Here is a 24,975-nt window from a genome sequence, read left to right as displayed (position 1 = left end):
GCAACACTTACAGTAACACCTACAGCAACTGTTACAACACTTACAGCGAAAGTACAGCAACACCTACAGCAACAGTACAGCAACACCTACAGTAACACCTACAGAAACACCTACAGCAAAAGTACAGCAACACTTACAGCAAATGTACAGCAACACTTACAGAAACATCTACAGTAACAGTACAGCAACAGCCCAGCAACACCTACAGAAACACCTACAGCAACACCTACAGCAACAGCACAGCAACACTTACAGTAACACCTACAGCAACTGTACAGCAACACTTACAGCAAAAGTACAGCAACACCTACAGTAACACCTACAGAAACACCTACAGCAACAGTACAGCAACACCTACAGAAACACCTACAGCAACACCTACAGCAACAGTACAGCAACAGCCCAGCAACACCTACAGAAACACCTACAGCAACACCTACAGCAACAGTACAGCAACAGCACAGCAACACCTACAGTAACACCTACAGCAACTGTACAGCAACACTTACAGAAAAAGTACAGCAACACCTACAGCAACAGTACAGCAACACCTACAGTAACAGTACAGCAGCACCTACAGTAACAGTACAGTAACACTTACAGTGAAAGTACAGCAACACCTACAGCAACAGTACAGCAACACCTGCAGTAACAGTACAGCAGCACCTACAGTAACAGTACAGTAACACTTACAGTGAAAGTGCAGCAACACCTACAGTAACACCTACAGCAATAGTACAGCAACAGTACAGCAATACCTAAAGCAACACCCACAGCAACAGTACAGCAACACCTACAGAAACACCTACAGTAACAGTACAGCAACACCTACAGAAACACCTACAGTAGCATTACAGCAACACCTACAGTAACAGTACAGCAACACCTACAGCTATAGTACAGCAACAGTACAGACAGCAACAGTACAGCAATACCTACAGAAACACATAAACACCTACTGCAACAGTACAGCAATAACTAAAGCAACAAACACCTACAGAAACACCCACAGCAACAATACAGCAACACCTACAGAAACACCTACAGCAACAGTACAGCAACACCTACAGCATCCCCACAGCAACACCCACAGCAACAGTACAGCAACAGTACAGCAACACCTACAGAAACACCTACAGCAGCAGTACAGCAACACCTACAGCAACAGTACAGCAACACCTACAGAAACACCTACAGCAACACCCTCAGCAACAGTACAGCAACACCTAGAGCAACAGTACAGCAACACCTACAGAAACATCTACAGCAACAGTACAGGAAAAGTACAGCAACAGTACAGCAACACTTACAGAAACACCTTCAGCAACACCTACATCAACAGTACAGCAACAACCCAGCAACACCTACAGCAACACCTACAGCAACAGTACCGCAACAGCACAGCAACACCTACAGTAACACCTACAGCAACTGTTACAACACTTACAGCAAAAGTACAGCAACACCTACAGCAACAGTACAGCAACACCTACAGTAACACCTACAGAAACACCTACAGCAAAAGTACAGCAACACTTACAGCCAATGTACAGCAACAGTACAGCAAAACTTACAGAAACATCTACAGTAACAGTACAGCAACAGCACAGCAACACCTACAGAAACACCTACAGCAACACCTACAGCAACAGCACAGCAACACTTACAGTAACACCTACAGCAACTGTACAGGAACACTTACAGCAAAAGTACAGCAACACCTACAGTAACACCTACAGAAACACCTACAGCAACAGTACAGCAACACCTACAGAAACATCTACAGCAACACTTACAGCAAAAGTACACCAACAGTACAGCAACACTTACAGAAACACCTACAGCAACAGTACAGCAACAGCCCAGCAACACCTACAGAAACACCTACAGCAACACCTACAGCAACAGTAAAAACCACAACAAGAGGAAAAAAAGGAGGAAAAAACCTCCACTATTCTAGAAAAAACACCACAGAAAAACAGGCAAAGGTGCTTACCTGTCTAGGCTTCAAATCAAATGCACTCTCATGGTGCAGTGGGCCCCAAGTAAAGATGGCGACTACACAGGTGTGGTAATACCAAATGAGACAGCCAGCCTACAATCAGGGATTGGCCGCTGGGCACACCAGTGCAAATAAATAATCTGCAGCAATGTTCACACAGAGTATGCACAGCAACTGGATCCATGAGAGTGCATTTGATTTGAGGCCTAGACAGGTAAGCACCTTTGCCTGTTTTTCTGTGGTTTTACCTACAGCAACAGTACAGCAACAGCACAGCAACACCTACAGTAACACCTACAGCAACTGTACAGCAACACCTACAGCAACAGTACAGCAACACCTACAGTAACAGTACAGCAGCACCTACAGTAACAGTACAGTAACACTTACAGTGAAAGTGCAGCAACACCTACAACAACAGTACAGCAACAGCTACAGCAACAGTACAGCAACACCTACAGCAACACCTACAGCAACAGTACCGCAACAGCACAGCAACACCTACAGTAACACCTACAGCAACTGTTACAACACTTACAGCAAAAGTACAGCAACACCTACAGCAACAGTACAGCAACATCTTCAGTAACACCTACAGAAACACCTACAGCAAAAGTACAGCAACACTTACAGCAAATGTACAGCAACAGTACAGCAACACTTACAGAAACATCTACAGTAACAGTACAGCAACAGCCCAGCAACACCTACAGAAACACCTACAGCAACAGCACAGCAACACATACAGTAACACCTACAGCAACTGTACAGCAACACTTACAGCAAAAGTACAGCAACACCTACAGTAACACCTACAGAAACACCTACAGCAAAAGTACAGCAACACTTACAGCAAATGTACAGCAACAGTACAGCAACACTTACAGAAACATCTACAGTAACAGTACAGCAACAGCCCAGCAACACCTACAGAAACACCTACAGCAACAGCACAGCAACACTTACAGTAACACCTACAGCAACTGTACAGCAACACTTACAGCAAAAGTACAGCAACACCTACAGTAACACCTACAGAAACACCTACAGCAACAGTACAGCAACACCTACAGAAACATCTACGGAAACACTTACAGCAAAAGTACAGCAACAGTACAGCAACACTTACAGAAATACCTACAGCAACACCTACAGCAACAGCCCAGCAACACCTACAGAAACACCTACAGCAACAGTACAGCAACAGCACAGCAACACCTACAGCAACAGTACAGCAACACCTACAGTAACAGTACAGCAGCACCTACAGTAACAGTAGAGTAACACTTACAGCGAAAGTGCAGCAACACCTAGAGCAACAGTACATCAACAGCTACAGCAACAGTACAGCAACACCTACAGCAACAGTATCATCAAAGCACAAAGCAACAATATTATTACATGCAACCGGACAAAGACATGTAACCAAAACCAGTCTCTCCATGTTTCAGAAGCTAAGATCTCACATCTCTAGACAGTGTACAATCTGCAATTCTAGGCTCCGAATGGCACTTTTAGCTTAGATATGAAGGTGGTGCAGTCGCTTCCTATCTCGTATGCAGAAATAAAAAAAATAAGCAATTGAAGAGTTAAATCCCCTTGGACTATTATAGTTCACTTTATCCTATTATTCCGTTTTGCTCATTTTTTGATGTCAGGCCCTTTAAACATTTATCACAGAGTCAGGATGGAGCATGCACGTTGGTTTAAGGCTGAATCTATCCATTAAATCTGTATCTAGGTTTGATATTTTGCAAGGTTTCCCCCTGCTGTTTTTTTATATACCGTAGTGAACTTTGAAGAGAAAATGTATTTTATTTGTATTGCTAAGCCGTCTGAGTACGTCTTGTCTGCACACTGACATCTGCGGAGAGGCGCACTCCCTCCTTTGTCTGACATTTTCATTATAGGGTCTTTCATATTGTGTAATTCTTTTACACAGCGAATTCTTGTTCTGTCTTTGTTAACTTCTCGGGAAACTGTATTTATTTTGCTGAAATTATATCACAACACAAAAATCATGAAAGAAGCATACAATAAACCAAGTACACTTGCATAGTAACTATATCGGCGGGGTAATAATAACAGCAATATTGGCAGACTGATCCCTCTCATGTGTGCGCATGTACAGTAAATCCTTCCTACAAGCTCTTTTTACAAATTACTTATTTCCAGAAGTAATGCCGGCTAGACATGCTCATTTACAATCAATCTCTAAATGAAGAAGTTTGCAAAAAACTTGAAAATTGAGGGAAATGATTGGTCTGAAATACAAAGTAATTTTCATCCTAAATCCCTGTCTATTTAATACCATAATCTAAACTATTTTCTAACATACTTTTATTAAAAATTCCCTATCTTTCCCTATCTACATGATCATCAGTGACCTTCATTTCAGGGGATGGGCTAGTCCCTGCATAATGTGCACTGTGTGATATGCACAATGACAGTTCACTCTTTCACCGGCTCAGATCAGTAGTAACAAGCCAAAAACACTTTCAACTAAACTATTTTCTAATATACTTTGCATTAAAAATTCCTCATCCTTCCCTAACTACACTATGTATTTTTTCCCTGCTTTCTTTTTGATGATGCACTGTTACAGAATCCCAGTGCATGCTGGGATACTCAAACAAAGCGTCATCATTGGGCAGAGACTCTGGTCATTACTGCAGACTCTGACCCTCTGAAATGAAGCGTCATCAGTGACCTACATTTCAGGGGAATGGTTAGTCCCTGAGCAATGTGCACAATGACAGTGCACCCTCTCACTGGCTCAGATCAGAAGTAAGGAGCTGGCAACAGAGCGCACTGTCAGTGCACCTTGTAAGATGAATATCTGGCTTGCAAAGACTTGTAGGGGTGGAGCTGATCTCTGCCCATGCTCAAGAAAATACCGTAACTTCTGTGCAGAGTTAGAATAGTGGGACAATCTATTGTAACATTGCAGAATTGCTTTGCGTCACATATGAATTTGTGGATTATCCCTTTTCGTAATTTTACATTCCAGCCTCACATCCAAATCTAATTGGGATCTCGGGAACGTAGGCTTGGACTACGCTGACACGAAGCCACAAAAGCAGCACGAGAGGTAAGTCTTGACACTAGCATTATAAGCGGGTTGGTATTTAGATGGTATGATTGGTTATCCTCCATCTCGGGTTTTAGGATATAGAGAAAAGGTGTTTGATCCAATGGACCTGCCAGTGATGGAAGAAGACACCTTGGGATGTGAAGTCTTGATATTACGTCTCATGATTAGAGCCGAGTCTGATCCGGCAGCTATCGTCTCCTCGCATTCAGTGCCACAGCCTCGCAGCAGCTGTCGTACCTTCTCTGTATTACTTCTCTGCAATATGTACTGTAATAGAAGCACATCTCATGCCTCTTGAACTGATTACAGGCATTGCAATTTCAGAAAATGGAGTCAACCCAGGGCACCGTCTCCAAATACAATGTAACATCTTTTGTTTAGAGCGAGGAGCCAAACGCATACATAATACTGCATAATTCTGAGATCGGGATAAGCCGCTCCAACATCTGCTCCGACAAGATGCCGGAAAGCCTAGTGGAGCAGCAAAGAACCATTAGCTGCTACATAGTGCTGCATGGGAAGGATGAAGCGGGGGCTTGTAGCATTCCTGCAGAAGAACACATAATGTGGTTTTATTTCGTAAAGAGCTTTGATGGAATATTAAAAAAAAATGCAATATATATATTGTAGGGATTCATGCTCAGCAGTAGGCAGCGTTCACACAGGCACTGGATTCTTGTGTCAAAACAATGTGACTTTTATGTCACAGCACGGAAAAACCAAACCATAAACACAAAATCCATAGCCTTGTCCAGGTTCTTACTAAACAGAATAGACCCTGGCTACTCACAAGGCTGAGCTAGTCCCAGTTTGGTCAAACAAAACGACTATTGTCCACATCAACAACTGATACTTGCAGGTTGGTGCACACGGCCTGTGCAGAAACCTTTCAGAGACTCTGGTTTGTCTCTCCTCAGCTCCAATGCAACCCACTCTGGTCAGCTTCCCCAGCTTACTGAGAGAAAAAAGAAAGATGAACACATGTCCTTGTTCTTAGTCAAAGCTAGCCAGGTGCATCTAATCAAGACCTGCAGTATCGGGATTTATCTCGGTCCTACCTGACTTTCTTACATTCTTGGAGTAGCACTGAAAAATTAAGGTAAAGAGTCCAACTGCTCTGAGATACTCTCTGCACACGTTGCCTTAAAGGGATTTTATCAAAATCCAATTTATCATTATCTGATTGCTAGGGGTCCAAGTGGGACCCTCATCAGTCCCAAGAATGGGGACTGTAATGGAGGTTATCATGCTCATCCTCTGTTCCATGGACTATCAGAAATGGAGAAACATTGAGCTTAACATTCTCCAACAGTTCCATAGACAATGAACGTAGAAGAAGTAATGACCTTTTGTGGCTTATCCTCCTTGTGGAGTGTGTCAGTGACTGCCTTCTGGACATCTGTCAAGTCAGCAGTCTTCCCCATGATTGTGGAGCTACTGAAACAGACTAAGGGACCTTCCTAAACTCTTAAGAAGCCTTTGCAGGTTTTTTTTATTAATTATTCTAACTTACTGAGATAATGACTTTTGGGTTTTCATTGGCTGTAAGCCATAATCATCAACATTAACAGAAATAAACACTTGAAATAGATCACTCTGTGTAATGACTCTATAGGAGTTTCACTTTTTGCATTGAAGAACTGAAATAAATTCACTTTTTGATGATATTCTAATGTTGTGAGAAGCACCTGTATGTGACATTACCTGTACCTGTAGTTTTCAATTTCTGCATATTTTCCATTCTAGGAGGAGAAGTTCTAAATACGATCCGTTCTTTCCTAAACCGATATTAGTGAGGAGCACTGAGCGCGTCCGAGGGCAGCCGACCGCAGTAAGTGAATGTCATAGTCCCATCACCCGCAGTCATATCACTTCCCAGAAAGGAAACCTATCAGCAATCTATGTCCACGGGTCCGACCCTTGTGCTGTAGATTCGGATTCACCACATTATCATGCAATTGTGCAAATCACCTGCTTTTCCGTGTAGAATCTGTGGCAATAATAAGCATGGTACTACACTACTGCCCTGGCGTCATGCCTGTGATCGGATTTGGCTGAGTTCACACAAGTATATAAAAAAATCAATCATTTTTCAGGCAGAAAAAAATGGCCATTTTTGCATCCGTATCGTCATCTGTTTTTATACATGAGCGGTTTTAAGATTGACCAGACCAGATAGTTTCCTATGTTATAGAATTGCAATGTATCAGAATCTACACGAATGTTCCATATGGGATATTAGATTTTTGCGCGAGTTTCATCCGACATATGGAAAGGACTAATGCATGCAGCAATTTTTTTTTCTTACAGGGTAAATTTGCTCATCTATTCAGTAACATTGGTCAGTTTTTTTCACGGACCGAATTTACATAGCTTTTTGGTGAGGATCCACATGAACATTGTAACTGTATGCCCATTATTGATGCAACTTGAATTTGGTACCCAGTGAGACAGATGACCAGGACTCCGGGTGACACCTTTGGGTGCCCCCATTTTTTTACGACTTTATATCTTTGGCAATTAGTTGGCTTCGCGGGCGAAAAATAGGTAATAGCAGATAAAGGAAAAACAAGTTAAAGATGCTGTTCATATCTATTAAAACTGGTGGAGACTGGTATAAATATAAAGTGATAGTAATCCTCACCGATCCCGTAACTTGCCCGTTCTCCCCAGTCTCTGCTTCTCAGCCCTGTGTGTTGAGAAAGAAGTAGTCAGAGATGCCCTCTCTGTCATTCACTGGCCACGACAATGACACGTTTTTGCCGGTGATTGGATGTTCTTGTACGTGTGTCAAGAGAAGGCCAGGAGCAAGAAACGGGTAAGTATCAAACCAGGACCTGTAGGGATCAGTGAGGTTGAGTTCTGATTCCTTCCTTTTTGGGGGATATAAGGGGTAACGTTTGGAGAATGACTTGCCAGTGTGAGGAGTCTTATACGCCATGAAATTCTCCTCTGGGAAATGAAATATGCAAATAGTCTCTTTAGAGCGGAAGAGGACTTGACCTCAACTGCCACTTACTAGAAGTAGCAATCCTAAAAGTCATCGAAGCTTGCTACATGACTTAGGATAAAAACCAAACCAGCGTCTCAGTTTGTAGACACCTGTTTCGGGGTGTTACCTCTCCTCAGTGCAAAGCATGAGATCTGATTTGGCTAGGAGAGAGGCTTAAGAGTGGGATCTTGTTGTGGAGAGTGACAAGCCAGGCCTGGAAAAACGTTACCTCTTAGATCCCAGTCTTAAGCTCCCAGGATCTTTTTTCACCTCCTGGACTGATATTTCACACTCAAAAATCATTTATAGACATGTGTTTTGGGCTGTTGCCCCTTCTCAGTGTAAAGCATGAGATGTTATTTGTCAAAGTTGAGAGCCTGGAAAAACATTATCCCTTAGATCTTTGTCTCCCAGAAGATCCCAGAAATCAGCTTCGACTGGACTGATATTTCACTCTCGAAAATCCTCAATTGATGGGTAATATCTGTACTCAGTGAGCTCAGACCTTCGCATTACTAAGATAGGAGATGGCGGTGCTTATAAAGTTCTATGGAGATCTGTAACTGTCGTTTCACGAGGCCTTGCAGCAGAATGTCTGTGTTGGCCTCTAGCTCCTGTCTCCATTGAATTTTTAAAGCACCAACTGTCATCTCCTATCTCAGTAATGGAGAAATCTGTCTTCTCTAAATACAGATGTTACCCGTGAATTGGGAGGGAATCATCAGTCCGGGAGGACAAAGAAGCAGATTCCTCTGATAAGATATATTACAACGTTGCTTATTTTCATGTGTACTATTGATTTATGAAATAAAATTAAATCGATGGTTACTTTGTTAACTTGCGATATAATATTGTATCCGGCTTCGATGACAGAATTCCTGATTAGTCTTTATTAAAAGATCAGTGTTATAAAGCACTAAAGAGCGACGTGACCTACTAAGCCTCAGCATTTACAAGATCACGTCCTCGCGAGCCGGCGACCTTTCCAGGTCAATGAGCATGAAATATTAAAGCTTAGGAAATGGCTCGATTAATAAATAATGTCCGGTCTTTCGCTGCATTGTAAATTCATGTCATTTTCACCTATTTTTTCCCCTTTTTTCTAGGAGCACAGTTCACATAGATACTTCGCAGAAAATAAGCATTTTGCCCGGGACTTTGTTGACTCCTTTATATCTGAGATTTTGGTTGATGAGATTGTGCCGGATGTTCTTATAGAGGCGTTAACAAATAGCTCACAGGTAAGCATTGGCATTATCATCGGGTTTCAATATCGGGATAATATGGGCAAAAAATAATACATGGGCTTTTTTTCCACCGTTCACCCCGAAAATCAGAAGGTCACATTGTACAAAGCTCTATATCCTCTCTAGTGGCCATTCTCGGGTACTGCAACTCAGTTCCTAAGTGAAAGTGATCTGAGCTGCAGTACCGAGCATGGCCACTACATAGTGTTCGACGCTGTGCTGTTCCAGCCTTGTACCCTGTGTATTCACTGCCTCCGCGGAACCTACACACAGCAGATCAGTGGGGTTGTCGGGTATCAGATCCCAACTCATCTGATATTGATTACTTAATAGCTAGATCTATCCAAAGGATAAGCCATCAATATCTAAGTCCTCAACAATCCCTTTAAATCAGGTTGTTTTTTTGTGGTCCTGTGATATTTCTGATACAGAGATCCAAATATTCTGCTTTGTCCCATAGATTAGTAGATTTAATGGGTTCATCCGGTTCTTGATGGCCTGTCGATCAGTAATCAATATTAGATCGGTAGGGGCAACCCTTATCTGCGGATAAATAGTATTTTCCAAGGAAACTGGGTCCCTATAAATAGCTAATCTCATCCTCAAAAATGACTTCTGTTGATAGAGCTTGTAAGTACGAGCAATTTTGCAATTTACTGCTTGTTAAAATTTTAATCCGTTCTTCAGATATTATCACTTTTCTTTGGTTTACAGCTCGTTGCCTTGGAGACCGACCACCGCTGCTAGACAGCAGAACATGTGCAGTGCTCACAAGTGCTTTTCTATTGAGCTTGTAAGTGCTGTTTTGAAGTTGGCCAGGATTGTTGGAGCACGCTGTTGCCTAATAATACCGGCCAGCTTCCGTACAGTTTGTTCAAGCTAGACAGCAGCAGTGGTCGGTCTCCTAGGCAACAAGCTGTAAACAAACAAAAAGTGTTAATAGCTCAAAAACGGTTACAAATATTAATTAGCAGTAAATTTCAAAAGTGCATGTTTGTATAAGAACTATCCGCTAATGCACTAGAACAATAGTCTATGATTTCCGAATAGTGGGCTCAGTGTACCCTTAATGATTTGGGCTTTTGGACAGTAAGAAAGGGGTTAAAGTTTAAAGGGTTTTTTAGCTCAAAAAATAAATTTAGTGAAAGTCTCAAACCAGAGAAGTTCATCATTTCATCGGCTTCCAAACATGACTGTGATTTACAATGATTTTTTTTATTTTTTTTAACCCATAGATGCCAAAGAAGAGAAAGAAAACAGCAAGAAACTGGAAATCAGAGCCCAAATATAACGAGTAATGTTTCTTATAATTAATCAAGGGGAAACTTAGGTTAATTGAGCGCCAGGTCATGGTGGGTGGCAGAACCTGTTCAGTCTGCGGGTGAAGCCTAAATATGGCTGCAGGGGTCCGAGAAAAGTGTCAGCAGGACACTACATACACATGACAGTCATGGCAGGCACCATTTTTATAAAGATGCACATACACCAGAAAGTGGAACTTTGGTAAATTTGTCATATTGTGCGTCCCCAATTTTCAGTAATGTCTCATCAGAAAATGACCTAAATCAAGTTTTTGTGTTTAATGCATTATTTTAAAAAAGTTAGCAATGTTTTTTTCATCCCATAGCATAATCTTTATTAAAAATACAAATTATAAATCTTGCAGTTCTCACACCGGGCACCGGGGCTTTTTTAGACTCTAACTTCCTGTTGTTTCAGGAAATGCACATGAACGTTAGCAGCAATGAATAGATCTTTTGTATTGAAGCATCTAATAAGCGTGTGAAAAAGATCATTGTGAATGGAACGTGAATTGCAGGAGCTAAACATAAATGCTACAAAATAAGACCTTACAAAAAATATTGTAAAATGTAGCATACTATATATATATATATATATACATATATACAGTACAGACCAAAAGTTTGGACACACCTTCTCATTTAAAGATTTTTCTGTATTTTCATGACTATGAAAATTGTACATTCACACTGAAGGCATCAAAACTATGAATTAACACATGTGGAATTATATACTTAACAAAAAAGTGTGAAACAACAACTGAAATTGTCTTATATTCTAGGTTCTTCAAAGTAGCCACCTTTTGCTTTGATGACTGCTTTGCACACTCTTGGCATTCTCTTGATGAGCTTCAAGAGGTAGTCACCGGGAATGGTCTTCCAACAATCTTGAAGGAGTTTCCAGAGATGCTTAGCACTTGTTGGCCCTTTTACCTTCACTCGGCGGTCCAGCTCACCTCAAATCATCTCGATTGGGTTCAGGTCTGGTGACTGTGGAGGCCAGGTCATTTGGCGTAGCACCCCATCACTCTCCTTGGTCAGTTAACAGTTGTTGTAGAGATGTGTCTGCTGCTAGAACTCTGTGTGGCATTGACCTGTCTCTAATCTGAGCTGCTGTTAACCTGTGATTTCTGAGGCTGGTGACTCGGATAAACTTATCCTCAGAAGCAGAGGTGACTCTTGGTCTTCCTTTCCTGGGGCGGTCCTCATGTGAGCCAGTTTCTTTGTAGCACTTGATGGTTTTTTTCCACTGCACTTGGGGACACTTTCAAACTTTTCCCAATTTTTCGGACTGACTGACCCTCATTTCTTAAAGTAATGATGGCCACTCGTTTTTCTTTACTTAGCTGCTTTTTTCTTGCCATAATACAAATTCTCACAGTCTATTCAGTAGGACTATCAGCTGTGTATCCACCAGACTTCTGCACAACACAACTGATGGTCCCAACCCCTTTTATAAGGCAAGAAATCCCACTTATTAAACCTGACAGGACACACATGTGAAGTGAAAACCATTCCCGGTGACTACCTCTTGAAGCTCAACAAGAGAATGCCAAGAGTGTGCAAAGCAGTCATCAATGCAAAAGGTGGCTACTTTGAAGAACCTAGAATATAAGACATAATTTCAGTTGTTTCACAATAATTCCACATGTGTTAATTCATAGTTTTGATGCCTTCAGTGTGAATGTACAATTTTCAGAGTCATGAAAATACGGAAAAATCTTTAAACGAGAAGGTGTGTCCAAACTTTGGTCTGTATTGTATATAGTATACAACATTTTACAATACTTTGATTAAATATATATATATTGTATTTATTACACATACGTATAATGCATTAATAAATTGATATTCTGCATCTCACAATATTTTCTGCATTTTTTTGGCATTCATTATAGGAAACTCAAACCCAGCAGAGAGTATGTTGACCGTGTCTATTTTTTTCACCCCCATTAGTAATCACGGAGAATCGGGAGGGTCATACTCACCGACTCTTCTCGATGAACTGTTAATTGAAATCTTGAGAGATCTGTCCGCTCATGCGCTCAGGAGGATGGTGAGAGATTTTGTGGACGACCATCTAATACGGACGGCGCTGCACGACTGTATAGATGAAATTCTCACCAGCATCATCCAAACAGAACTATCGTCAATGGTGAGTAAGCGAACGGGGCGTACAAGGCTGCACGGATTTTAGGGAGTATGAGGGGTGTTAAGGGGTTAATAGGGCCTTAATCCTTATTTATCCATTATCCTCAGATGTGGTTAAAAATGTGTGATCATGGGGGTCCGTCCAATGAGAAATGAGAACCGAAGTCCTGTGATTCCCGTGATTCCTGTGTGAAAGGAGCAGTGGAGCCACCACTGCATTTACTTATATGGTTTATGAACGGTCATTAGAGTAGAAGTCCATATTTTCAATCTATTCTCCATTCACTTCTATGCGACTAGTTGTCAGTATCAGATTGGTAGGGGTCTGACACCCAGCACCCCCACTAATCAGCTACTGCTGGAACCACAGCGCCACTCAGTGCATAGTGGCCATTCTGAGTACTGCAGCTCAGCCCTAATTGAAATGAACGTGATCTGGGCTTCAGTACTGAGAACGGCCACTGCATGGTATATGGAGCTGTTCTGCCCTGTGCATTGATGGTTAATGGAGGGGCCAAGTGTTGTACCCCCTCCGATCTGATACCAAAACCCTGGACAGCCCTTTTAAGAAATATAGTGCAAGACAATGAAATACAAACTAAAAGTATGTTAAAAAAAAAAAAAAAAAAGAGCTGCGTATCGGATATTTTTAATCCATTATTGAGGTGATAGAATCGAGTGCAGCAGAAACAGTGGAAGGTCAGAGATCGTGAATCAAAACTAAACTTTATGGATGTAATTCATGGAAATACATGATCGATCCATAACACAAAATGTTACAGAGGTGAAATGAAACAAGGAAATAAAGCGTAAAACTGGAAGCGTATAATGCTGAATAAGACGATGGTTTATGTGACGGCTGGATATAATAACTGCAATTATTACTAATCACTGGTCGGGGAGGAGCGGGATTAGAGGCAAAATAAAAAAATGGCTTAATATTTGGTGTTTGTGCAGAGGTTTCTACTTGATTTCTTCTTAATACACGCCGAGCACAGCCATTTTCATAGCCCCATAAATGGAGAGAGCGCCAAGAGGAGCCCACCAGGATGCATGCACGGCCAGGAGGTATTATACATGTGTCCTATGCAGGTGCTCCATATCTGCTGACCATACACTTATCCTGGCAGGCATCAGAATCATGCTGCAGCTTTCTAGTAAGTGTTTCACTGCACCTCAGTGCTGGAATCACATCTACACTGCTCAATACAATTGTACAATATCTCCCATATGGCTGCTGCTTTGGAACATGTTCTACACAGCAGGAGAGCAGGAATCCCTCATGTCTGTGTGTGCTGTGCATAGAAGACATCATAGCGGCTAGTCTGCACCCACTAGCTCAGAGACAACTAATTTCTGTGTGCGCTGTGCATAGGAGACATCATAGCAGCTAGTCTACACCCACTAGCTCAGAGAAAACTGAAAATTAGACATAGAGCCCGTAGAGGAGAAAACTGGATACGGGTCATATAATGGTCAGAAATCGTCTTGTTCCTCATGTACACCCCTGTTACACTTATTTTACAGGTAGATGAATTAAATGCGGAAACTGAACAAGACAGAATCCTGAATAATCTCATCCAGGGGGTAATTGATAAAGAAGTGAAAGACGCCGTCATCTCTGTCCTCACTGAATGTGACGAGGAACTCTCTGAACTGCACAAAAATCAGGTAAGGAGAGGGGAGAAGCTTTCGTCTGAGATTAAGCAAATGGAGAAGTAGAATATAATATTATTTCACGTTTTCTCACATCTAAAGCACTTGTTATTTAGCGTAATTAGTGAATAAACGTCATTCTTGGCATCCTTCTCAATAAGTTCTATAATAGAATGTTATTATACATAAACGCTGCATTATTGTCAGATTACAGTGACGGCAAACAAACATGTGGTGGACCTGTTCCTTCTGGAGCATTTGCTGGGCATGATCGGGACGTACGAACCCATGATGTTTGGGACGGATCCGATGCAGAGTCTTCTGGACAGTAAGTGCTCCGAAGCGGAACCCTACGGAATGATGACGGCCGTATTCATTATCTTCATCTCGCAGATGTGTTCTTGTCCCAGACCGATGTATATTATTTATTAAGGGTTTTTTTATTGTTCTTTTGCTGTTATTGTTAAAGGGGTTTTCTTTAATATTGATGCCTTATCCTTAGGAAAGCAGCAAATTATATACGTCACTCCATTAAGGGTTGGAGGGTTCCAATCCATGAATACAATAATATGAAAGACTCAGCGCATGAGGGCATGAAGATGAAATAGCAGAGTGCTTTATTTGTGAAATCCAAAAATATGCACGTTTCAGTCCAACATTTGGACCTTCATCAGAATGGTGTGGATTACTAGCGAAGGATAAGGGTAAGTGCAGCCACCTAGAGCATGTGATTGCTGTCGTTAGTGGCATGGCCGTCTGGCATTCTGATGAAGGTCCGGATGTTGCACCGAAATGTCAATATTGCTTTGGATATTTTTAGATTCCACAAATAAATTTCTTTCATATTTCATTGGCTTACTATCCTTAGGAAGGGTCATCAATATCAGGTAGGTGGCGATCCAACTCCTGGTGCCCCCACTGATCAGCTGATTGACAGTTTGGGGCAATGGAAGTGGCACAGCTCTATACATTGTGCAGTGGCCATGAATGCTACTGCACGCTGTCTCTGTCACACTGTGATGGTCTTCAGTAAGTTAGGGGGCCTCAAACTGTCCGTGGAACTGGGACGCTCCCTGTCCTGGGGGTACTCTTGATGGTAGAGAGGCCTGAGCCTCCGACCTTACTGTGCTCCTGTTAAACCCTAATCTGTCCCCTCCTCCACCCCATCATGCATGGGACAGAAATGTAAGGTATACAAGATACAAAGACAAAACAGGGATAACAGAAAACCTCTATCATACAAATACACTAACCAACAATAAGGAGGAGGATTGGGACAGGGAGGAATAAACTAAATGGGAACAGGGACCAGGAGACAAACACACACGTACAACAGCAAACCACAGAACACTACTATAACAACTCTACTCCAAACAATTAGCTTTAGCACACAGCACAGGAAGACAAATCTTTCACTGGGAAGAGCAAGACGGTCTGACCAACTTTTATAGGAAGAGATAATGACCAGATCAGAAGCAGCTGAAATGGAGCTGCATGTTTCTAACCAGCATAGAAAGGGTCATTGACCTCTTCAGCACCAGTGGAAACTAAATCCATTTAATATGGGACACAAATCACACCATCTCTAAAGAAGATCTGCGATTCATGGTAATGGATAAAGTGATTTGGTAAGCGCATGCAGTACCACTCATGGCCACTACACAAAGTATGGAGCTGTTCCACATTCTGTACTCTTTGACATCTTCAATAAGTCGATGAATTAAAAAAATGACATAAAATTCTGTATTTTGACCCAACGGTCTACTGAGATGCTTCTTAGAGACTCTGGTCTGGGACATCTAAATGCACATGGAGAGTGCTTACAGTGTCTTCTCTTACAGGTCTGGTGCTTGAAGTTCTTCTCAGGGAGCAAGTCAATAATCACCAAGTGCAACAAGACACCTTGGAAAACTATCCAGCAATGCTTTTCCACCAGGATACAGTTAGCAAAGTGGTGCGTTCTCTTTAATATTTCCAATTTGAGCTTGGAGAATTTATTAAGCCAAAAATTTACTTGTTGCATTTTGCTGGAAAATTTGAAAAAAAAGAAAACAAACGCTGAAAACTTGAATTTGGACGATTCATTAAAGGGTTTTGTTTAATGGGTAAAATTTAGGATGAGATTTTTTATAACTAGTTTGAGCCGTTTAAAAAAAAACCTAATTCTAAAATGCATTTCCAGTGCCTTGAAAAAGTATTCATACCACGGGAACTTTTCCACGCATAACATTAAAGGCATTTTATTGGGGGTTTATACGATTTGCCAACACAAAGTAGTAAGTATTTGTGAGGTGTAAAGGAAATTATACATTGTTTTCTAAATACATTTAAGTTTGTGAGTGTAATGTTAAAAAAATGTGGCAAAGTTCATGGGGTATGAATACTTTTGCAAGGCACTGTAATGTGATTTCTTCATTGATGACAAGTCAGCCCCAGCTTTACATGTGGCTGCTGGGTCATTCTGTTAATACAGTACATGGATTACAGGGTTATTCTCATGTTTGATAATTATTCAAATTGCAATTTTGCAACTCAGTTCTTGAGTCTTCAATGCCTAGGTTACCGGCCACTACTGCAGTCTCTCAGAGGTGGCTGAATGTGAACAGTACTTGCAATCTCTTTTTTATAGAGATTTTTAGAGTTGTTCTGATGCTGGCCGGATTGCTGGATCTTGATGTCAGCGCTCCTGTGCTCCTCTGATGCAGCAGAGGCAAAGCTTCCTCTGCTGAGGCATGGGAGAAGGCATAGTGTGGTACAGCAGGTCAGCCACGCTGCCGCTCTGAACTGTCAATCATCAGGAACACACCGACCCCCCAGAAAGCAGGAAACCTCCATTAGAGGAAGAAGAAGGGGTGCGGCTTAGCTACTTTGCTGAAATCCTTGTAAATCCTGCACCCCAGGCATAAGAAGGGGGTTTTGCTCTTTCCTTCTTCCTCTAATTCACAAACATTGGAAATTCCCTATGGATTTTCTTTTGTTGCAATTATGGTAAAAAATATACTATGGAAATACTACCGCGTTTCCCAAAAAATAAGACCTGCCACCAAAAATAAGCCTTGAATGATTTTACACGATTATTCAACCATGCTTGAAATATAAACCGTACTGCCAAAAAAGGCCCTGGTGACAGTCCGGGTCGTGTTAAGGGAGGGAGGCACACTGGGCACACTTAGAGACCCCCAGCATTTCTATTCAGAGGTCAAAACTATTTAAGGACCTTTGGTAACATGACGGCCATGTGACCATGATGACCATGTATGTGAATTGTGTGTAAATACATGTGTATGTGCAGTGTGTGTATATACATGTCTATTTGTAGTGTGTGTGTATATACATGTGTATGTGCAGTGTGTATATACATGTGTATGTGCAGTGTGTATACATGTGTATGTGCAGTGTATACATGTGTAAGTGCAGTGTGTATACATGTGTAAGTGCAGTGTGTGTATATACATGTGTATGTACAGTGTGTGTATATACATGTGTGTGTGCAGTGTGTGTATATACATGTGTGTGTGCAGTGTGTGTATATACATGTGTATGGTCAGTGTGTGTGTATATACATGTGTAAGTGCAGTGTGTATACATGTGTGTGTGTGCAGTGTGTGTATCTACATGTGTATGTGCAGTGTGTGTATATACATGTGTGTGTGCAGTGTGTGTATATACATGTGTGTGTGCAGTGTGTGTGTATATACATGTGTAAGTGCAGTGTGTATACATGTGTGTGTGTGCAGTGTGTGTATCTACATGTGTATGTGCAGTGTGTGTATATACATGTGTGTGTGCAGTGTGTGTATATACATGTGTGTGTGCAGTGTGTGTATATACATGTGTGTGCAGTGTGTGTATATACATGTGTGTGTGCAGTGTGTGTATATACATGTGTGTGTGCAGTGTGTGTATATACATGTGTATGGTCAGTGTGTGTGTATATACATGTGTAAGTGCAGTGTGTATACATGTGTGTGTGTGCAGTGTGTGTATCTACATGTGTATGTGCAGTGTGTGTATATACATGTGTGTGCAGTGTGTGTGTATATACATGTGTATGTGCAGTGTGTATACATGTGTGTGTGTGCAGTGTGTGTATCTACATGTGTATGTGCAGTGTGTGTATATACATGTGTGTGTGCAGTGTGTGTATATACATGTGTGTGTGCAGTGTGTGTGTATATACATGTGTATGTGCAGTGTGTATACATGTGTGTGTGTGCAGTGTGTGTATCTACATGTGTATGTGCAGTGTGTGTATATACATGTGTGTGTGCAGTGTGTGTATATACATGTGTGTGTGCAGTGTGTGTGTATATACATGTGTATGTGCAGTGTGTATACATGTGTGTGTGTGCAGTGTGTGTATCTACATGTGTATGTGCAGTGTGTGTATATACATGTGTGCGTGCAGTGTGTGTATATACATGTGTGTGCAGTGTGTGTATATACATGTGTATGTGCAGTGTGTGTATATACATGTGTGTGTGCAGTGTGTGTATATACATGTGTGTGTGCAGTGTGTGTATATACATGTGTATGGTCAGTGTGTGTGTATATACATGTGTATGTGCAGTGTGTATACATGTGTGTGTGTGCAGTGTGTGTATATACATGTGTATGTGCAGTGTGTGTATATACATGTGTGTGTGCAGTGTGTGTATATACATGTGTGTGTGCAGTGTGTGTATATACATGTGTATGGTCAGTGTGTGTGTATATACATGTGTATGTGCAGTGTGTATACATGTGTGTGTGTGCAGTGTGTGTATATACATGTGTATGTGCAGTGTGTGTATATACATGTGTGTGTGCAGTGTGTGTATATACATGTGTGTGTGCAGTGTGTGTATATACATGTGTGTGTGTGCAGTGTGTATACATGTGTGTGTGTGCAGTGTGTGTATATACATGTGTATGTGCAGTGTGTGTATATACATGTGTGTGTGCAGTGTGTGTATATACATGTGTGTGTGCAGTGTGTGTATATACATGTGTATGGTCAGTGTGTGTGTATATACATGTGTATGTGCAGTGTGTATACATGTGTGTGTGTGCAGTGTGTGTATATACATGTGTATGTGCAGTGTGTGTATATACATGTGTGTGTGCAGTGTGTGTATATACATGTGTGTGTGCAGTGTGTGTATATACATGTGTGTGTGTGCAGTGTGTGTATATACATGTGTGTGTGTGCAGTGTGTATACATGTGTGTGTGCAGTGTGTGTGATGATATGATTGTATTTGAATGTTGACTTTTTGCTCAAGAATAAATGTGGATCTTATTTCATGGGAAAAAAAATAAGACAAACTATAAGCCCTAACCCATCTTTTGAAGCTAAACAATATAAGCCTCTGCCTTATTTTGGGGAAACTCAGCAGTTTGTTCCTTTTTCCCTTTGAATATTAACCAGAAAAGCGGAGGACAATGGCGAATCCCAGCGCAACCTGCACATCCCAGGCGCGGACCGGGACAAATCAGCCCCAGTTTTCTGCTGCTGTAAATTCACATTAGGGCTCCTTCTCACTTGCGAGAAATACGGCCGAGTCTCGCAGGTTAAAACCCAGCTGTGGCGCCGGCACTTGGGAGCGGAGCGTGTAGCTCCACGTACTGCTGTGCGGCTCCATGTATTGCTGTGCGGCTCCATGTACTGCTGTGCGGCTCCATGTATTGCTGTGCGGCTCCATGTATTGCTGTGCGGCTCCATGTACTGCTGTGCGGCTCCATGTATTGCTGTGCGGCTCCATGTACTGCTGTGCGGCTCCATGTATTGCTGTGCGGCTCCATGTATTGCTGTGCGGCTCCATGTACTGCTGTGCGGCTCCATGTATTGCTGTGCGGCTCCATGTACTGCTGTGCGGCTCCATGTATTGCTGTGCGGCTCCATGTATTGCTGTGCGGCTCCATGTACTGCTGTGCGGCTCCATGTATTGCTGTGCGGCTCCATGTACTGCTGTGCGGCTCCATGTATTGCTGTGCGGCTCCATGTATTGCTGTGCGGCTCCATGTACTGCTGTGCGGCTCCATGTATTGCTGTGCGGCTCCATGTACTGCTGTGCGGCTCCATGTATTGCTCCGCTCTGGAGTGCCGGTGCCAGAGCTGGGTTTAACCTGCGAGACTCGGCCGTATTTCTCGCCAGTGGGAAGGAGCCCTTAGTGTCAGACTGTAGCGGATGATGTGACGGTGTGCTTGTATCTGGTGTCTCTCTCACTCTTGGGCTCCTCGTAGATTTCGGTTTCCCTCATTCTGTGTCCCACTTGTCATGTGTTTTTCAGGCTCTAGAAGTTATTCTCTCGGAACTACATATGATACTGGTGGAGGACATGGAAGACATCTACGACTATGAAAGAGAGGTAGAACTTGGATGACATTACTCACTGTCTCCAGGGTTCATCAAATGCCCAAAGCAAAAAATAACTTCATTGCAATTCACCCAAGTGTATATATGTGGCCTCCAGCCTGTCTGGCTGCTCAGCCGTCAGGGCATCCTGGGAGTTGTAGTGTCCTAACAGCTGGAGAACCGTCGCTTGCAGACACTGCCCCAAGAAAGGATCGTCTTATCTGGTGTAAGAAATAATGAATGTAACAAATAGTAAATGGAATAAATAAACATTGAATGTAACAAATGGGAGAATAATGGTTTCTGGTTTGTGTTACGTTGTTGCATTTCTTTTATGACGCAGCATTCATTATCCAGACTCATCACTTGGTATAAATGTTATAGGGAAATCGATAGAGGATTCCTGCAGCCTGAGAATGACTGAAGACACCAGCTCCATTATTGCAGCCTATTCTGTGAAGCGCTGCGGCGTTTCAGATAAAATATAGTTAACCCTTTATTTTTTTATTCATTTTTGTACTTTTTTTCCCCTAAAATTAAATGACTAGTGCTTTTTGTTCTCACTCCAAATAAATTGCTACAAGGAGGTCTGGCACCGACTTACTCCACTCTCCACATATAGAATACACAAGGGATGGCATATTGGGAGGAGATGCCATTATGTAATGATCTCGGGGGGGGGGTCTGACCTCTGGGACCCCCACTGCAGCAGATGTATTTCCTTTGCATGGGGACATTCACAGTTACCTGTGGCTCCATTTAAGTGACTGAGGTTTCCTGCCGAGGTGGACAGCTGCACAGGGAAAGCTCACGTAGCCTGTGCGCATTCTATATTCATTTATTTATACATAGTATATAAGGTGTGTGTCATTCACGATTCCAAAGCTCTGTGTGTCTGGGATGCAGTTACTGACAGCTCAGTCGTCCAGTCTGGTGCAGGGGTGTGCTGAAGCTGTTAAGTGTTTTGATTGACAGCTCAGCCATCTAATCTGAGACAGGGAGGTTATTATTATTATTATTATTTATTTATATAGCACCATTAATTCCATGGTGCTGTACATGAGAAAGGGGTTGCATACAGGGTTCTAAATATCGTGAGTGCAGCGCCCCAGAGTCCTGGTCGTTGCAGTACTGACGCTCCGCCGCTAAGGGGAGTGATGGTACATCTGATGGCACTTAAGGAGTTCACCTGACCAGGTATCACAGTCACACATTACACTTCACATTCTGGCCACCAGGGGGAGCAAAGGGTTCTATGTATTAGGCCACTCCTCACAATCTGGTAAAACTGGGGTCTGGATAGGAAGTTAGTCAGAAACTGACTGGGTTGGGTCCAGGCAACATCCTGTGGCAGAGGGTGTAGCAGGGGAAGATTCAGGGGGGTCTCTGTCAGGGGTGGGATCCTGACAGAGGCCTAGCGAACAGAACAGAACGTTACGGAGCCGCGCCTGCACTTGAATGCGGTGGCATCCTAAGAAAGGAAAAGAAGCGAGATTTATTGTGGAGAAGTGAGAAACGAGATCTCAGCAAAAAGGAGATAAAGCCAGTAGGAGTCGTGCCGTAAGACCGAGGCAACATCCTACTGAGGCGCGTAGCCGGTGGCCGGAACGCCGAGGAAGTATTAGGCTCCAAGCAATACTTCAAACTGCGGCAGGACAGTTAATTATAGGTTGACTGTCTCACCTAAATCACCTAAGCAGACATAGGGGGCAATTGTGGGAGAGGAGCGACGCTAGGGTCCCGGAAGAACTCCAGGCCTACCCGTCATATGGGTGCGTCCTAGCCATATCATCTGGGGGACGGAGAAAGAACATCAGAATAGATACAAGTTGTGAGAGAAGAACATCAGAAACCGACACAACAGTTGTGAGGACTATCCCGTGGTGCTCAGCAGGGAGGTACTAAAACACACAGGCGCTAGAAGGTAGGCACTGATTTCCACCTGCGAAGGAAACTCTGGATGTGCCTTCGGACCGGCCGGTCTCAGCCAGCCCTGTTAGCAGTGCTCTGGATTGAGGATCCTGAAGCCTTCAGTAAAGAGGTAAAAAGACTGCAACCCTGTGTCCTCGTTATTCATCGCGACCTGCACCACGCACCATCATCACACCCTTCATTGGATGCCCCTTAGCGGGGTCACGGACCGGGTCTAGCCACCGTGACAACCCTAGAACTGAGACAGAGAAGCCTGGTACCGAGTACCCCGCGGCCCTGCGTCTGGGGGCGCTCCATTTACAGTAAACAAGTTTACAGTGACAGACTGGTACAGAGGGGAGAGGACCCTGTCCTTGCGGACTTACATTCTATGGGATAGTGGGGAAGAGACAGAAGGTCGGAGGTGCAGCAGCTCTGGCGGTGAGGCGGCTGCTCTGGCGATGGCGAGGTGGCAGAATGGTTATTGCAGGCTGTAGGCTTTCTTGAAGAGATGGGTTTTCAGGTTCCGTCTGAAGGATCCGAGTGTGGTGGATAGTCGGATGTGTTGAGGCATGGAATTCCAGAGGATGGGGGATATTCGGGAGAAATCTTGGAGGTGGTTGTGTGAGGTACGAATAAGTGTGGAGGAGAGTAGGAGGTCTTGGGAGGATCGGAGATTACGTGAGGGAAGATAGTGGGAGATGAGTTCAGAGATATAGGGAGGGGACAGGTTGTGGATGGCTTTGTAGATCAGTGTTAGTAGTTTGAACTGGATTCCTTGGGGAATTGGGAGCCAGTGGAGGGATTTGCAAAGGGGAGAAGCACGGGGGTAGCGAGGAGACAGGTGGATTAGCTGGGCAGCAGAGTTGGGGACAGACTGGAGTGGTGCAAGTGAGTTAGCGGGGGGAGCCACAGAGGAGGGTGTTGCAGTAATCGAGGCGGGAGATGATAAGAGCATGCACAAGAGTCTTAGTAGATTGTGGGGTGAGGAAGGGACGGATTCTGGCAATATTTTTGAGCTGGAGGCGACAGGAGGTGGCAAGAGTTTGGACGTGAGGTTTGAAAGACAAGGCAGAGTCGAGAGTTACCCCGAGGCAGCGCATTTCAGGTGCAGGAGAGAACGTGATGCCGTTTACCATAATAGATAGATCAGGTAGGGGGGATACGTGAGATTGGGAATGATGATGAGTTTGGTTTTGTCTACATTGAGTGTTAGGAAGCGAGAGGTGAAGAAGGAGGATATGGCTGACAGACACTTCGGGATTCTGGACAGCAGAGAGGTGACATCTGAGCCAGAGAGGTAGATCTGAGTGTCATCTGCATACAGGTGGTACTGGAAGCCGTGGGACTTTATGAGTTGTCCTAGGCCAAGGGTATAGATGGAAAAAAGTAGGGGCCCTAGGACAGAGCCTTGAGGGACTCCAACAGAGAGAGGGTGGGATGAGGAGGTAGTGTGGGAGTGGGAAACGCTAAATGTGCGGTCGGAAAGGTATGAGGCAATCCAGGACAGGGCAAGGTCTTTGATGCCAAGGGAAGAAAGAATCTGTAGCAGTAGGTAGTGATCGACTGTGTCGAAAGCAGAGGACAGGTCAAGAAGGATGTCTGTTAGCTTTGGCTGTGAGTAAGTCATTAGTAATTTTTGTCAGGGCAGTTTCGGTGGAGTGGTGGGGGTGGAAGCCAGATTGGAGGTTGTCAAGGAGAGAGTTAGATGAGAGGTGGGAGGAAATTTGAGCATGGAGGTTCTGGGCTGCCTTCAGGTGTTCCCTGTCCAAGGTGACTGCCCGGCTACTTAGCTGGACTGTCAGTCCGAAACCTCTGCCAGACGTGGATTCAGCTCTGGGCTGTTTGTTTCTCTGTGCCTTGTGATTTGCTTGTGGATTTTTTTGCTGCCGAACCTTGGACTTCGTTCTGACCATCCGTTTGCCTAGCCCCTTTGCTCTGATCCGCTATCCTCCTGGTATTCTGACCTCGGACCATTACTTGACCATTCCTTTGTCTTTTCCCTCTGTTTATGATGGAGCCTCCTGGGTCTTGACCTCGGACTCCTTGACTACCCTGACTCACGGCTTGTTCATGAGAAAAGACTCTCAGTTCTCAGACTTCTTCATCAGGAAAATACAACAATACAACAAATGACATTTGAGGTATTTTCCTGACGAAGAAGTCTGAGAACGTTGAAACATGTTGAATAAAGCCACATTTTATATGATACTCGTCCGGACCTTCACTTATTCATCAGCGCAGAGTAAATCCACACTTACCCAATTTTTCTTCCTTCAGGAAT

At 43.2% G+C, this 24,975-nt stretch overlaps 1 protein-coding gene across 4 annotated transcripts in view; it reads left to right on the top strand.

Moving 5' to 3' along the window:
• The window catches only part of LOC143764357 (uncharacterized), a 39,262-nt gene extending 18,196 nt beyond the window's left edge, over nt 1–21,066 (top strand). For all 4 annotated transcript variants that reach the window (XM_077249820.1, XM_077249822.1, XM_077249824.1 and 1 more), the window contains exons 4-12: nt 5,013–5,093; nt 6,843–6,927; nt 9,195–9,329; nt 10,571–10,629; nt 12,593–12,791; nt 14,315–14,458; nt 14,651–14,771; nt 16,285–16,397; nt 20,716–21,066. In XM_077249820.1, coding sequence (XP_077105935.1) covers nt 5,013–5,093; nt 6,843–6,927; nt 9,195–9,329; nt 10,571–10,629; nt 12,593–12,791; nt 14,315–14,458; nt 14,651–14,771; nt 16,285–16,397; nt 20,716–20,808 — 1,030 coding nt within the window. In that variant the 3' untranslated portion in view covers nt 20,809–21,066. The remainder of the gene's footprint in view (nt 1–5,012; nt 5,094–6,842; nt 6,928–9,194; nt 9,330–10,570; nt 10,630–12,592; nt 12,792–14,314; nt 14,459–14,650; nt 14,772–16,284; nt 16,398–20,715) is intronic.
• Nucleotides 21,067–24,975: the final 3,909 nt, after the last annotated feature.

This window comes from Ranitomeya variabilis, chromosome 4, assembly GCF_051348905.1.
Source record: "Ranitomeya variabilis isolate aRanVar5 chromosome 4, aRanVar5.hap1, whole genome shotgun sequence".
Lineage (NCBI taxonomy): Eukaryota > Metazoa > Chordata > Amphibia > Anura > Dendrobatidae > Ranitomeya > Ranitomeya variabilis.
Note: the sequence above shows the minus strand (reverse complement) of the source record. Positions and strands in the feature narration are given on the sequence as shown.